Source organism: Scyliorhinus canicula, chromosome 9 (genome assembly GCF_902713615.1).
Source record: "Scyliorhinus canicula chromosome 9, sScyCan1.1, whole genome shotgun sequence".
Lineage (NCBI taxonomy): Eukaryota > Metazoa > Chordata > Chondrichthyes > Carcharhiniformes > Scyliorhinidae > Scyliorhinus > Scyliorhinus canicula.
Window position 1 is genome coordinate 16,647,439 of NC_052154.1, and position 17,049 is coordinate 16,664,487.

At 49.0% G+C, this 17,049-nt stretch overlaps 1 protein-coding gene across 6 annotated transcripts in view; it reads left to right on the plus strand.

Annotated features, from left to right (window-relative positions):
- Positions 1–17,049, plus strand: part of gse1 (Gse1 coiled-coil protein) — a 663,550-nt gene that overhangs the window by 311,940 nt on the left and 334,561 nt on the right. The window contains exon 1 of one of the 6 annotated variants that reach the window (XM_038806279.1): positions 2,575–2,705. The exons of the other annotated variants lie outside the window; for them this stretch is intronic. Coding sequence (XP_038662207.1) covers positions 2,666–2,705 — 40 coding nt within the window. The 5' untranslated portion in view covers positions 2,575–2,665. Of the gene's footprint in view, positions 1–2,574; positions 2,706–17,049 lie in introns of those variants that run through there. 6 annotated transcript variants of the gene reach the window in all.

Genomic DNA, 17,049 nt, shown 5'->3' on the forward strand with positions numbered 1-17,049 from the left:
GGGCACAATTCTCCGCACTCACGATGGTGCGGAGAATAGCGGGGTTTGTAAAATTTTACGGCCACGCTAGTCTGACGCCCTCCCGCTATTCTCCCCCCCCCCCACGCCCGACTCCCGATACGAATCGCTGCCGCCGTTTTTTTACGGCCAGTAGCGATTCTCAGCTGGCCGATGGGCCAAGTTCCAAGCCCTTTACGGCTGTTTTTACGAACGGCAAACACACCTGGTCTGGCCGTTCGTAAAAACAGCCGTAAAGTGCCGATTTTGAAAACCATGGCACCGATTGGCACGGCAGTACCACGGCCGTGCCAAGGGTGCCATGGGCCCGCGATCGGTGGGCACTGATCGCGGGCAGCGGGTCCGATACCCGCGCACTCTTTGTCCTTCCGCCGCCCCGCTGTATCACTTTGCGGGGCGGCTGAGGGGCATCCCGGCCCGTGCATGCGCGGGTTTCGCGCAAATGCGCGATGACATCATCCGCGCATGCGCGGGTTGGAGTCTTCCAATCCGCGCATGCGTGGCTGACGTCATGTGACGCGTCAGCCGGCGCAAACTCTGGCAAGCGGGCTTAACGAAATTCGTTAAGCCCGCGATGCCAGAGTTCACGGCTGCGGCGTACTAGCCCCGACCGGGGACTAGAATCGGTTCCCGGTCGGAGAGGGGGGGGGGGGCTGGCGTCAAACCCGCCCGGATTTGACGCCAGCCTTACGATTTCTCCCTCTCTGGGAGAATCGCGCCCACAATGTTTTAGCCTCAACTGCTTCCTGTGGTAATGAATTCCACAGGCTCAACACTCCCTGGGTGAAGAAATTTCTCCTCATCTCAGTTTACCCTGTATCCTTGGACTGTGACCTCTGGTTCTGGACTTCCCCCATCATCGGGAACACCCTTCTTGCATCTACCCTGTCTAGTCCTGATACAATTTTATAGATGTCAATGAGATTCCCCCTTATTCTTCTGAACTCCAACGAATATACTCCTAACCCACTCAATCTCTCCTCGCACGTCAGTTCCGCAATCCCAGGAATCAGTCTGGTAAATCATCTCTGCGCTCCCTGTATACCAAGAACATCCTTCCTCAGATAATAAGACCGAAACTCACACAATATTTTAGATGTGGCCTCACCTCGGCCCTGTGTAATCGCAGCAAGACATGCCTGCTCCTGTAATCAAATCCGCTTGCTACGAATACCAACATACCATTTGCTCTCTTTACCACCTGCTGTACCTGTATGTGCCTTTAAATAGCAGGGTCATTTGCGGAACTTTGTTAGATCGCGCCCATAGTCTGAATCCTCATAACAGTTCAAGCGACACATCCTGACTGACCTCTCATTCTCGTTCATGTCATTATATCCCTCCATGGCCTTGCCCCTCCATAAACTCTGTAATTTCCTGCAAACAACTGGATCTCTGTGTTCCTCCAATTCCGGCCTCTCGCACATTCTTAATTTTCTTCAATCCTCCATTGGCTGCCTTACCTTCAGATGCCTAGAAATTCCATCCCAAAACCTCTCTCTTTTTTTAAATATAAATTTAGAGTACCCAATTAATTTTTTCCAATTAAGGGGCAACTTAGCGTGGCCAATCCACCTAGCCTGCACAACCTGGGGTTGTGGGGGCGAAACCAACGCAAACATGGCCATACTGTGCAAAGTCCACACAGACAGTGACCCAGAGCTGGGATCGAACCTGGGACATCGGAGCCGTGAGGCAGCAGGGCTAACCCACTGCGCCACCCCCGCATTTAAGATGCCCCTGGAAACCACCGCTTAGCCCAAGTTTTTGGTCACCTGATCTGGTATCTTCTTATGTGGTCTGGTGTTAAACTGAAGTCTGATCATTCTTCTGTGATGTTCCTTGGTGTGTTTACTGGGATAAAGGGCTGTTGTGGTATGACTTGAATTGCCTGCTGACACTCTCTGTCCTGTGAGAATTGGCCACTGGTGCAAGTATACAGCTGGCATCTCGTGCCCTGGATCTGTATCCTAACCTCCCTTCAGGCGAACTGCAACCCAGAAAATACTCAGTTTCTCACTGTCGGCTTCGTGGTTCACTGTAGTGATTTAAGCACATTTAATGATCGCCCTTTTAAAATATACACAAAATGAATGCATTTCCCCGAAGACGTGAGTTCATGCAGGTCACTGGAAAAGAAGTCAGTTGCAATTGAGCTTCACAATCCCGAGTACTGGCACCTTTTGTTTTATCTCAGTTAACTGAGGCTGGTTGAGGTTTACGTTTGAGGTCTGAGGGGGTCTGAAGTATACGCTGTACAGATTGTGGAAACGATAGGCAGATGTATAGATGGTGAAGAGGAGTTTGAGACCCGTTTCTGGGGGTGCACAGACAGTGTTGGGTGCAGATAGTGTGAGTGCCGTTGACAGATGTTGCCTCGAATTGCTCACCATACGCCGAACAGGCTGAGTCACTTTCTGAGAAACCCAGAAACCTGGAACTGTAGCCAGACGCAGCTCGTCAGGAAGTGATTGCCCGTGGAATTCCTCCTCTCCCCCTTCTACTCCACGGCCTTATCACAAAGGCAAGTTATGAGGTTTTTTTTCTTTTTGTTTGTTCCCCTGAGGGTGTGAGAAAACGAGTTCAGCTCGCTCTTTCACCAGAGCCACTGTTACTCAGTGTGCGACAAGGAGCTGTCGGCTCGACAATGGACTGGAAGCAGGAAAGATGGAAACCTTTTAAACCTGGTAAGTCTATCAGTGGTTTGAATCGGAGCTTTGGGAGAGGTGGAGGGGGTGGGGGTGGGGGGGGGGGGGGGGGGGGGGGGCGAGTAGCACTCACCGTGCGTCTATTAGCTAGAGGGCCTCCAACCTCTTCTTTGTGTATCTGAAACGTCCCGCTCACAAAGTTGCTGATTTTATTTTGTTTGGACAGCAATTCTTTACTTGGCAGTGTTGGTGTTTCTGTCACAGACGGCCCAAGAAGCTGATTACTGTCAGCAAGCAGAGTAGGCGGAAGATAGATGGAACGAATAGAAATGACTTGGTTGTTGCTAAATCTTGTGCTGCGTTGAGGAGGTGCAGTAAATGTGACAGGATCGGGTGTAATGCCCTCTCCTGTCAGTTTGGATCCAGTGTGCCTCTTTTGTTGGGGGACTCATGAATTGATTTGAATTTGAATTGGGGAGTTTTATTTGGAGCAAGCAAGGGGATGGATTAAGGGCTTGTCCCGTCCACTCTGCATTGGCTTTGTAACTCTGAGAAAGGAATAAAACCATATCAGACATTCACACAGGCCGGAACTTCCTGGCCGTTCACACTGGTGGGATTTTCCGGTCCCTCTGTTGACAGCCCCCTCCCCACCACGGGTTTCCCGGCGGCAGGGGATGGATTTAACGGGATATCCCGTTAACGACGGGATCAGAAGATCTCGCCTCCGGCCAGTGGTCGCCTGCCTCTGTCTTTGTGAAAGACATGGCGGGGCGCGTGTGGAAAATGCCATTCACAGTGTTTGGAAACCAGTCACGGGCACTTATCTTCCATCCTGTAGTTTGAAACGGACTTTCTGCTTTGGGTGCTATTCCGCCCTTTTTAAAAAGTGCTTATTTTGAGTCTCTGCTCAAATGTATTTGCATATCACCTGCAATTAATTGGACAATTGGGCAGTCTTTAAAATGTAATTTTGCCCGGGTCACTGTCTGTGTGGAGCTTGCACATTCTCCCCCTGTCTGCATGGGTCTCACCCCCCACAACCCAAAGATATGCAGGGTAGGTAGGTGGATTGGCCGCTTAACTGGAATTTTTTTTTTAATGTAATTTTGTTTTTCAAATTTTGCTTTATAAACATTTCATGGTATATTTAAGGGCGGCAACTCAGTTTGATTTCTGTCGGCGTAATTTTTAAAAAGATAAACATATAGTGCAGCATGGCGGCACAGTGGGTTAGCCCTGCTACCTCACGCCGCCGAGGTCCCAGGTTCGATCCCGGCTCTGGGTCACTGTCCGTGTGGAGTTTGCACATTCTCCCCATGTTTGCGTGGGTTTCGCCCCCACAACCCAAAAATGTGCAGGGTAGGTGGATTGGCCACGCTAAATTGCCCCTTAATTGGGAAAAATGAATTGGGTTCTCTAAATTTAAACAAAAAGATAAACACTTTCCACCATCGCAACAATTGCACCATTTGTGAGGAAGAAGATTTTAAATGACTGAAAATAACTTTAAAAAGAAATATGCGGGACCATTAGCTTGTTATATCGGAGGCTGGACCAGCTTCTTTGTCATTCTATTTAATTTACTTTCATATATTTTAAACCTACCTAGGGATGCCCTAGCACCTAAAAGAATGCAGCCTCATTATTCGTAGAAAGTTGTCGTGGTGATTAATTCAATCTGTGTGTGTGTGGGGGGGGGGGGGGGGCTCCTCTGGCCGTAGTTAAGTTTTTCAGCAGGCGCAAAAGATTGCAGAGACCCGAGTTGTGCTGAGCGGTATTCATGGTTAGAATTCTGTGATCCTTTGCGCTGGGGAACAGTCGTCATTGACATCTTAGGAAACCACACTGGAACATCCTGTGATAGAGTGCAATGGACAACAGGTAGTGTGAATAAGTATTGGAGATACAGTAGTTAAGTGACTAACTGAAACAAGTCAGTCAGCTGGATGGCTGGAGTGTGGTACAGAATGAAGTCAATGGCGTGGGGTCAATCTCATTACCGGCTGTGATCGATCTCAGACAGCTCCCTCCTTGCCTTGCCCCCATGCTGGATGCAGAGTGGTGCCCCCTCAATCCAAATCATCACTTGCCTCTCTCTGACAGACAGTGTTGTGCATGATCCCTCTTTGATCTCGGAAAATTACCTTTCCAGAGAAAAGTCATTTTGAAATATCAAGGGCAGGAACGCTATGCAATTTGTTCCTCTTTAATCCAGGGATTTAAAAAAAAATATATAACTTTAGAGTACCCAATCATTTTTTTCAAATTAAGGGGCAATTTAGTGTGGCCAATCCACCTAGCCTGCATATCTTTGGGTTGTGGGGGTGAGACGCACGCAGACATGGGGAGAATGTGCAAACTCCACACAGTCAGTGACCCAGAGCCGGGATCGAATCCGGGTCCTCGGCGCCTTAGGCAGGAGAGCCTACCCTCACTGCGCCACCCTGCCGCCCAATCCAGAGGTGTATGAGACCAATTGTAGAACCCCACTGCTCAAAGCATGTCAAGTTCAGCACAGACCTGGAGTTAAACTGGAATCTCCCTTGTTAGTGGGGCTCAGTTACTCACTGCTTAAATGTGTTGAGCCGTTGATCAAACTGATGGGAGGTGTGTGGGGAAGGGGAGAGTGACTCAGTCTCGAAGGCGACCAAGGATCTTTATTACTGTAGGCAACACCTTCCCGTTACGTATCTACATTGGTATTCCGGCGCTCTGGGTCTTCGCAGTGTCAACAATGTAGATGGGAGTTTGGGGAAAGATCAAGCTCACGCACAAATCTGGTGAAAATTGGGTCGTTGTCAATGATTGATGGAGGCTGTTGGATTGGCAATGGAGTCGGGGCAGGGAATTCCCCCAATTATTGTGAACAATGAGTTACTTTAAATTGAGAATAAGGTGAGGTGGAATCAAATGTAGTGGGGATTTATGGGAAGAGAGCAGATGAGAAAGTCGCCTCAAGGAAAGTCAAGCTATGTGTGTGTTGCTGGGTTTACATAAGATATAGAGCACAGAAAGAGGCCATTTGACCCAACCAGTGCATGCTGGCACGAATGCTCAACCTGAGCCTCCTCCCAACTATCCTTATCTAAATTTACTATGATTAGCATCTATTTCCTTCTCCCTCAAATGCTTGCCCTGTACTTTTGAAAAATAAATTTAGAGTATCCAATTCATTTTTCCAATTCAGGGGCAATTTAGCGTGGCCAATTCACCTACCCTGCACATCTTTTTGGGTTGTGGGGTCGAAACCCACGCAAACACAGGGAGAATGTGCAAACTCCACACGGACAGTGACCCAGAGCCGGGATCGAACCTGGGACCTCGGCGCCATGAGGCAGCAGTGCTAGCCCACTGTGCCACCGCGCTGCCCATGCTTGCCCTGTACTATTCACTTCACCTAGTCCCTCTGGCAGTGAGTTCCAAGATCTCAAATTCTTCTGGGTAAAACTGAAGCTTCTTCTGAATTCCCTCTGTGTTCATAATTCCCAGTTGGGTAGTAAAATTTGACATTGTCGAGTCAGACTGTATTAATAGCCACTTCATCTGTTCAACAAATCAATGACTGCAAGGACAGGAAATGACATCGGCCAGGCTCCCGAACACTCCATGCCCACCTGAACTCCCGGTCTCTCCCCTTCCAGCTGCCTGTTGCAACAGGTGAAGATTACACCATTTCGTGCCTCACCCTCTGAATTTGGTTGCCAATTTCCCTTCCTAATTCTCACTCGGATTTGGTTCCATGGGCATCAGCTGGCACATGGTACCTTGCCACAGTGTTCATTCTTCATGCAAATGATTTGACAATTAAATACTGCGGGTATGTTTGATTCAGGAGGACCTCCCTGGTTTTGTCTAGCTCGAGGCTTCCTCAGATATTGCGCTTCAACAATTCATCTTTATTGGGGCGGGGAGGGAGAGGTGAAATCCTTCCTATATTTATATAAAATTGAGAGAGAAAAATTTGAAACTCCACTTTGGCAGTTTGCGGCACAGCAGGTAGACCATCTATAGCTTTAACAGGCAGACGCCATGACAGAAACTAAAGTGAGGTATGGGCACAGGTTTTCGGGAATCTTCCTGGCAACTCCTTGAGGCCAGCATAGTGCCTGCTCGAAATCAAGTAATGCGAATTCTACGTTGCTTGTTATTTTGCAGAGGAGCACAGTACTGAGGGAGTATGTTGTAATCTCCCTTCTTTGATGGGTGATTCCAGTTATCGGAGGAGAGGTCGGAAGTGCTGATTTGATGCAGTGGCTTCCAGTTTCTCCAGGTTTCAGCCATTGCAAGTGGGAATGAGCTGACCTGTATTTTACCGCATTTGGTACGAATGGTGTTTTGGAACAGAGTGTACAGTGCCACAGATCAGAAGGAGCCAGGCTATGAATCATTACAGCCTCAGCTTTTGGGGGCCACGAGGGGCGAGTGCGATTAAGATGAAGGACCTTCCCAGAGGAATGTGTGGGCAGTGGGGTGGGAGGAACAGGGAGTCATCGTGGACTGCTCACACTCATCTCTTGGCAAACCGGTTTGAGAGCAGAAACGTTAGAAAAGATTACCAACCTCGTCTCACATTTCAGATGTGACACAGATATATGAAGGGAAGAAAGAAGGTGAGACACGATTGTCAAAAAAAAGGCAAGGTAGCTCATGGGAAGAGGTTGCCCTTACAACGCATCTGCTTCCTATTAGTTCCGTGAGTGGAACACTGTCAGAACAGTACCATGGAATTCTAGCCTAGTATCAGAAACCAAATCCAGAAACAAATAAATTGTAGCCATGTATTTGAATTGATGCACTTATTGTTTGTGTCTTTTATCATGTTATTATTCAAGAAGGTTGTGATGATATGATCTGCATACTCGTCTGCCATTGGGCCAGAACGTCGGCTTACCATTGGCCCTGGTCGGTCATGTGCCTCTCGACCGATTGGCCGAGAGGCTGAGTTAACCACGCCTCTATCAACGAGGTATAAATGCTCAGAAGCCTGACGATCGTTCCTTTCCACAGTCTCCACATTTCCATGGTTTCTCCATGTTTTGGGACTCCTCTCGTCTCTCCGAGTCGGACAATCACTTGCAGCCTCGTCGACACACAGAACATCAAAGGTTATCCATGAAAGCCCCACCTTCTCAACCTTTCCCGTCGCTTAAGGTGTGGTGATCCTCGGGTGAAATCACCACCAGTCAGCTCGCCCCCTCGAAGGGGAAAGCAGCCGATGATCACCTGCGACTCTGGCGACTTTACCTTTTATCATACAGTATTACACTGTTGGTTGTCCTGGCCTTTATAGCCCGGCGTTTTATCTCAAATGCCAGTTTGCACAGATTGAGTACATCGTTCTCTGTCAACATCTCCATTTCATGCAGTTCAATGGCAGATTGGAACAGAACAATTCAGGTGACCGTGGCCTTGGGCCCTCCAATCTGCTTGTCGACCTTAGTTGGGGTCAGCTGCTGGCTTTGGCTCTGTTGATAGCGTACCCAGCTCTGAATCAGAAGGTTGTAGGTTCATGTCTCACTAATGAGAGTTGAGCACGAAACCTAGACTGGCATTCTCTCTCTGTGCATTACTGCTACAGTGCTGCATGGTCAGAGGTGCCATCTTTCAGGTAAGATATTAGGCCGACGTCCTGTCTGCCCTCTGAAGTGGGCGTGAAAAGTCCGGTGGCAGTATTTCAAAGCGGGGTTGGGGGAATTCCCCTGGTGTGCAGCCAATTTTAATCCCTCAACTAACATCACTTCAAAAAAAAAAATCAGAACATGGGGCAGCACGGTAGCATTGTGGATAGCACAATCGCTTCACAGCTCCAGGGTCCCAGGTTCAATTCCGGCTTGGGTCACTGTCTGTACGGAGTCTGCACATCCTCCCCGTGTGTGCGTGGGTTTCCTCCGGGTGCTCCGGTTTTCTCCCACAGTCCAAAGATGTGCGGGTTAGGTGGATTGGCCATGATAAATTACCCTTAGTGTCCAAAATTGCCCTTAGTGTTGGGTGGGGTTACTGAGTTATGGGGATAGGGTGGAAGTGTTGACCTTGGGTAGGGTGCTCTTTCCAAGAGCCGGTGCAGACTCGATGGGCCGAATGGCCTCCTTCTGCACTGTAAATTCTATGTAATCTAGTCATTATCGCACTGCTCTTTGTGGGAGCTCTCCTACATCACAGCAGAGGCTAGACTTCAGAAGTGCCTCATTGGCTGCAGAACACTTTGAGATATCCTGAGGCCATGAAAGGCACCATCCAGGCGAGCGGAGGAGGTTTTGTTCGGCGCAATGCGAGGCAACCGCAGATTTGTCAAGCTACTATTCAGCAGCCTTCCTTTGTGACAAGTCTGCCATAGCGCCAATTTGTCTGCATGCCTGAGTAAGCTACAAGTCTTTTTATGTACTGTACTTAGTGGAAATTACAGATGACCCCAGTTTGTGGTGTGGGCTCGGGGCTCCTCAGGGCTTGAGTTATTATTTTGATCTGGCATTGCCTATAAAAGCAGATGTTTTTGATTCCTTTTTAAATCTCAGCTGGATTTCCTGTAGGCTTGGCGTGAAGCAGCACCTTGAGTTTGATTGCACTGCTTGTCGATCAGTGGTGTGAAGGTGCAACAATGAAAGGAAGAGGATGAATAAATGCCTTGTTACCAAGATGAGATTTATTGCAGTGTAAATCCGCAGCGAGTTGTAATGGATACCACAGGCGTGGAGAGACGTCTGTGGTGTATTTCCAGCACAGTCTCCTTCCAGCTGGCATTGTTTATGGGGCCATTGTGTGGTGACATCGCAATCCTTTCTGGTGTAGGCCTCGGGGACTGCAACCCATCAGACATAATGAAGCAAAACAGTGTGCCCACGTAAACATACACGCAGCTCATTGGCTGACAGTGTCACTAATGGTGTAGGCTTTCCCATAGTCCTGTGCTGCCCAAGTCCAAACTACCATTCACCTCACTCACACCTTTCACACATAACTCTTAAAAACCGGGCCTGGTTCTCTCTTCACAGCCTGCCCTGCCTTTTCCTATTTTATTCACGAGCCAGTAGTCCTCAGGGCTTTCCACTCTTCCAAGCTCCAGATTGACAATTCGACATGGACGGACCCCTCCCTATTCCCCCTCACTATGAGTGCCAATCACACCAACTCCTCTGGGCCTCCTTATCTCTCTTCCTCCTACATCCCACTCAATTTAAAGTCCCAAGTTTGGTCAGGTTTAGGCATTACTTCCTGTTTTAATCTATCTTCCTTTCCTGCTCTTTTTAACCTGATTGGCTTCCTGCACTATGGCGTCCGCTCAGATTGCCTGCATCAGAAGATTGCAGGTTCAGGGCCCACTCTGGAATACCAGTGCAATACCGAGGGAGTGATGCATCAACAGAGGTGCTATCTTTCCCCTTAGGCGTTAAACCAAGGCCACGTTTGCTCTAACAAAACCAGAAAATGCTGGAAAATCCCAGCAGGTCAGGCAGCATCTGTAGAGGGGGAACAGAGCGTTGCGAGTCTGTGCTCGAGAGAACTGGAAATAGGATGAGATTTATACTGTTGGGTGGTGAGTTGTAGGGGGGGGGTCTCGATGATGGAACACTAAGGGCTGGATAGAGGGCCAGAGGTAGATGGAGGCTGGGGAGAGATTGACAAAGATGGGAAGACAAAAGGAATGTTAATGGTGGTGACCATGGCTAAGAAGGGTGCTGATAGTGCACATTGAGAGATCAGAATGTATTAATGGCAAAACAAGGGGGGTGTGTCAAAGGACCACCCTGGGACTGGAACAGATGGCCCTAGGTGGGGCGGGGTGGAGTGGGGTTGGGGGGAAAACCAAGATGGAGAGCAGGGGGGATAGAAAAATGTATCAATGGAAGGAATAAAATAAATTGATAGAAATAAAATGGAGTGAAGGTGGAGGAGAGAGTTCACAGTCTGAAGTTGTTGAACTCAATGTAAAGTCTGGAAGGCTGCAATGTGCCTAATGGGAAGATGAGATGCTGCTCCTCCAGTTTGCGCTGGGCTTCACTGGAACATTGTGGCAGGCCAAGGACAGACATGTGGCCGTGAGAGCAGGATGGTGAGTTGAAATGGCAGCGACAGGAAGGCCTGGGTCCTGCTGGCGGACGGGCTGAAGGTGTTCTGCAAAGCAATCATCCAGGCTGCGTGTAGCCTCTCCAATGCACAGTGGCCACATTGGGAGCAGCGAATGCAATAGACCCATTTGCTGTTTTAGGTCTACATAAAAGACCGCATAACATCATTAATAGAAGGGGGAGGAGGGGGTGGGAGTTATCCTTGGGGCACATGTCCCAATGAATATGTATCCATCAACCAAAACCTTCCAATTAGGTTATTATCACCTTGCTGTTTGTTGGAGTTTGCTGTGCGCAATTTGGCTGTTGCGTTTCCAAACTTTAAAATAATGTTACACCTCCAAAGTGCTTTGTTGCCTGTAAGTGCTCTGAACATACGAATTAGGAGCAAGAGTAGGCCTTGAGCCTGCTCCTCCAGTCAATACGATCGAGCTGAGAGAGGGTAAGGGCAAATCACTTTCCCTTATTGAGCTGCCAACGCCAAGGTGAGGTGGTGTATCAGCCCTGTTGCCGTTTGGACAATCTCTGAATCAAATCAGCACGGGATGGGTGGGCTCCAGGTTGAATCTGCCGCTGTGGTCCGCTGAGCACATGGGTGAAGTCACTCCAACGTTTTTCAACATTAATTTCTGTCCAGTGGGAGAACCTATACTTTGACATGGCATCAATATATTGATGTGATTAAGCTCAGGTCTCATGGTACAGAGTACAGAGCACAGAGCAGGGACTATTTCCCCAGTGTAACTCGACAGAGAATGATAAGACTCTCAGATGGCGAATGAAGCTGCACATTGAGCTGCTCAAGCAACATCAGTAAAATCCCAGGATATTTCACACAAGCATTCGCAAACAGAATTTAATCTGTGTCAAATTCTGTGATTCGGGGCAGGACCGAATCATGGAATCCTTACAGTACAGAAGGAGGCCATTCGGCCCATCGAGTCTGCACCCACCCTTCGAAAGACCATCCTACCCAGGCCCAATTCCCAGGCACTTCCAGGCAGCGAAGCACTTTGGAAGCGTAACATTATTTTAAAGCTCGGAAACGCAACAGCCAAATCGCGCACAGCAAGCTCCAACAAGCGAATGAAATGAAAACCACTTAGTGTCACAAGTAGGCTTCAAATGAAGTTACTGTGAAAAGCCCCTGGTCGCCACATTCCGGCGCCTGTTCGGGGAGGCTGGTACAAGAAAGTATTCCTCCAACCCCACCCTCAGGGCAATTTAGAATAGCCAATCCACCTAACCTGCACATCTTTGGACTGTGGGAGGAAACCTGGATGAAACCCACTCAGACACGGGGAGAACGTGCAAACCCCACACACACAGTTACCCATGGCCGGAATTGAACCCTGGCACTGTGCGGCAGCACTGCTAACCACTGTGCCGCCCCATGTTGGGTAAAAGGGCTGGTTTTTAAGGAGCATTTAAAAGGAGGAGGGAGAGATAGAATCATCGAATCCCTATATGCAGAAGGAGGCAATTCGGCCCATCGGGTCTGCACCGACCCTCTGAAAGAGTTCCCTACCTCGACCCACCCACACCCCAGCCTAATCCCGTAACCCCACCGAACCTTCGGAATCTTAGGGGCAATTTTATCACGGCCAATCCACCTGACTTGAACATCTTTGGACTGTGGGAGGAAACCGGAGCACCCGGAGGAAACCCACGCAAACAGATATAGAAGCTTAGGGAGGGAATCCCAGAGCATAAGGTCTAGGCCACTGAAGACACAGCCACCAATGGTGAAACAATTCAGGGGAGCTGCACACTTGGTGTGCAAGTGGCCAGAATTGGAAGAGCGCAGAGATCTTTCTCTCCGGGTCGCAGGACTGTGCGATGAAGCAGCAAGAGTAGGACAGCAAAGCCGTGAGAATGAAGACTTGTTGCACTTGGTGCACCACCTAGTATAGAACTGATTCATAAAGGACACTTCCTTCGTAAGTATGTAGTCCTCAACTCAGGCTGAACCACCCCTGAGAAAGGGATTGTTAAGATAAAAGCACATTAATCAGTAGCAGGAGTAGGCCACTCGGCCGTTCGAGCCTGCTCCACCATTCAATAAGAAGGTGGCTGATCCAATTGTAACCTCAATCCCATATTCCCACCAACCCTTGATAACCTTTCACCCCCTTGCTTATCAAGAATCTATCTGTAATAAAAGACTCAACTTCCACCACGTTTTGAGGGAGGATGTTCCAAAGATTCACGACTCTCTGAGAGAAAACATTTCTCCTCATCTCTGTCTTAAGTGGGCAACCCCTTATTTTTAAACAGCGACTCCTGGCTCTAGATTCCACCAGAAGAGGAAACGCCGTCTCCACACCCATCCTGTCAATGCCCCTCGGGTTCTTTTATATTTCAGTCCATTCGCCTCTTACCCCCACACTGATTCTGTCTGCACCTCTTGCTGTCTCAGGAAGGCAGACAGCATTATCAGAGACCCCTCCCACCCAGGCATTGCTCTCTTCTAGACCCTTCCATCAGGCAGAAGGTACAGAAGTCTGAAGACCTGCACATCCAGACATAGGAACAGCTTCTTCCCCACAGCTACTAGACTCCTCAACGACTCCCCCTCGGACTGATCTGTTCCCTGTAAGAACACTATTCACGACTCCCTATGCTGCTCTTGCTCATGTATTTGCTTTGTTTGGCCCCTTGTTCCGCACTCTAACCAATCACTGTTTTGTCGCTGTACCATTTGTCAATGTTCTCTGTTGATTATTCTTGTGTCTACTGTGTACGTACTGTGTATGTTCCTCGGCCGCAGAAAAATACGTTTCACTGTACTTCGGTACATGTGACAATAAATCAAATCCAATCAAAAACTCTTCAAATCTCAGTGAGGTTCCCAACTCCTTTCTGGCTGGGAGGGGTAATGTTTGTAAACAGTCACAAATGCCATCTTCCCTGACTGCGGCACAGGTAAACCCCCCCTGCTCGTCGTTCCCCAACTGTCTGCCGTCTCTGACATGATTAATCACACCATCCTCCTCCGACACCTCTCCACATCCAACTGAAGTGCAGAGGGATCTGGGTGACCTAGTGAAGCATAAAGGATACAGCAAGTAATTAGGAAAGCCATTGGAATGTTGTCATTTATTGCGAGGGGAATTGAACACAAAGGAAGGGAGGTTATGCGTCAGTTGTACAGGGCACTCGTGAGACCACATTTTGAGTACTGTGTACAGTATCAGTCTCCTTATTTAAGGAAAGATGTAAATACATTGGAAGCAGTTCAGAGAATGTTTAACAGAAGAATACCTGTATTGGACAGGCTGGCTTATGAGGAAAGATTGGACAAGCTAGGCTTGTATACACTGGAGTTTAGAAGAGTAAGAGGTGACTTGATTGAAATATAGAAGATCCTGAGGCGGGTATTGACAGGGTGGATGCGGAGAGGATGTTTCATCTTGTGGGAGAATCTGGAACTCGGAGTCACTGATTAAAAATAAGGGGTCACACATGTATGATGGAGATGAAGTGAAATGTTTTCACTTCGAGGATTGTGAGTCTTTGGAATGATCTTCCTGCGGAGGTGGTGAATATTTTGAAGCCAGAGGTGGATAGATTCTTGGTAAGCAAGAGGGTGACAGGTTATCGGGGGTTATCGATGGGTTGCAGATTTGAGGTTACTATCCGCTCTGTCAGGACCTTATTAAATGGCGGTGCAGGCTCAAGGGGCCAGGTGGCCTACTCCTGCTCCATATCCGTATGACTGCAGTCGCATGGTTGCATTCTTCTCTAGCCAGATAATCACCTGCAAAGGTTTCTGTTCCAGGACCTGCACTGTTACCTCTGGTGTCTCACCTACATGCTGTCCCTTGGCAATGTCATCCGGAACACAATGTCGGTTTCCATGTGTATACGATGACGCCCAGCTCTACTTCACCACCACCTCCGGAAACTGTTCTAAATTATTCGATTTCCTGTCTGACATCTGGTACTGGACGAGCAGAAATTTCCTCCATTTAAATGTTGGAAAGACCAAAGTCATTGCCTTCAATCTTCACTGCAGAATGCCATTCCCACGCCACTGATTCCATCTTTATCCTGGGAAATTGTCTCAGTTCGAACCAGATTGCCTGCAACATATTTAAATCTGATTATTCAAACACTTATGTCCCATCACCCATCATCCCTACACTTGCTGACCTACACTGGTTAGACAATGCCTTGATTTTAAAATTCTCAACCTTGCTTACAAATTCCTCTATGGCCTCTTTCCTCCCTCTCTTGTCGCCACCCCCCCCCCCCCCCCCCCCCCCCCCCCCCCCTCACCAATCCCATAGCCCTCCCACATCTCTGCACTCCTCTGATCTGGCCTGTGGAACATCCCTTGTTTTAATTGCTCCCCCGTCGGTGGCCATGCCTTCAGGTGCCTGGGACCTAAGTTCGGAATTATCACCCTTAAACCTCTCGATCGCTCTTCCTCGCTTTCCTCCTTTAAGACTCTCCTTAAAACTCACCTCTTAGCCCAGGCTTTTGGACATCTGTCAGAATATGTCCTTACCTGGCTCAGTGTTAAACCTGAAGCGCCTTGGAATGTTTTATTGTATTACAAGTGCCATATAAATAGAAGTTCCTTGTTTTGTTTTCATGGGCTGCAATTCCTGTGCAGAGTCCATTATGTTGGGATTGGGCGGTGGCAGAGTTTTGGGGATTGTGATGCGGGAGTGGGAATACTGAGCAAAGTTCAACCATGCGCATTTCTTTTGTATAAATTTAGGGTACCCAGTTCTTATTTTCCAGTTAAGGGTCAATTTCATGTGGCCAATCCACCTATCCTGCCCATCTATGGGTTGTGGGGGTGAGACCCGTGAATCATGTGTGTTTTATACTGATTGTCATAGACACTGGTAAATCCAATGGGCTTCTCAACCTTGTAGAGCCTTGCAACAGTGAAATCATACACCGTGTGGTGTCGCTGTTCATTGCTCCTCCAGCCGCATTGGCAAGACCCTGACATATTTGCTGAGGGCAGGATCATGCTCAGCTGCAATGTACCGCAAAGTCTTTATTTTAAATAAATTTAGAATACCCAATTCATTCTTTTTTCCCCCATTAAGGGACAATTTAGCCTGGCCAATTCACCGACCCTGCACATATTTTTGGGTTGTGGGGGTGAGACCCACGCAGATACAGGGAGAATGTGCAAACTCCACACGGACAGTGACCCAGGGCCGGGATTGAGCCCGGGCCCTTGGCGCTGTGAGGGAGAAGTGCTAGCCACTGCGCTACCGTGCTGCCCGTACCACGAGGCCAACTAGCTTCCCAGGGGCCTCTTTCGAATTTCCGACAGAGGCAACTCGAATCAGGATCATTTCCCATCTCAAAGTAAAGTCTCATAGCCCCACATGACTATAGGTTGCTTCCCCCTTTGAGGGGGAGAGCTGACTGGTGCTGATTTAACCTGAGTGTCACCACACCTCAGGCGAGGGGCAAGGTTGAGAAGGCGGGCCTTCATGAATAACCACAGCCCGTACGGGAATTGAACCCACGCTGCTGGCCTCACTTTTGAACCAAACGTCCAGCCAATTGAGCTGAACTAGCGCCCATGGTCAAAGTAACCATGGCAACACAGCCCTCTGCCTTTTGCAGAGGAGGAGCCCAAACAAAAGCCTGATGTGGCACAAAGAGCTTGGGACAGAGGGTTGGGATTCCTTTTATAGGAAAAGGAGGGGGCTATTTAACCCCTTGCGTCAGTTCTGCCCATCAATGGGATCATGGATGCCATGACTCACTGACCTTCTTTGCTGCTCCACCTACTCCACTCCCGCTTATACAGTTTAAAATCCATCGCATTTCTCCCTCTATTTTGCTCTGATGAAGAGCCAGATGGACTTGAAACGTTAACCCAGTTTACCTCTCCACAGATGCTGCCAGACATGCTGAGTTTTTCCAGAAAAAGCAATCCTGGGAAAACATGAAGGAACAAGGGGCGGGATTCTCCACGAACCGGCAGGGGGGGCAACTCCGGCACGAAGGAGTGGCGTGAACCACTCCGGCGTCTGGACGCCCCGAAGGTGCGGACTCCTCCACACCTTCAGGTGCTAGGCCGGGGCCGGAGTGGTTTGCGCCGCGTCGGCTGGCGCGGAAGGGGCTTGGCACCATGCCAACCAGTGCCGAAGGGCCTTCGCCGGCTGGCGTGAGTTGGCGCATGCGCGGGAGCGCCAGCATGTGCTGGCGTCATCCCAGAGCATGCGCAAGGGGGTTCATCATGCCGGCCATCGCGGGCTGTTACACAGCGGCCGACACAGAGGAATAGAGTGGCCCCACGGCACAGGCCTGCCCGTGGATCGGTGGGCCCCGATCGT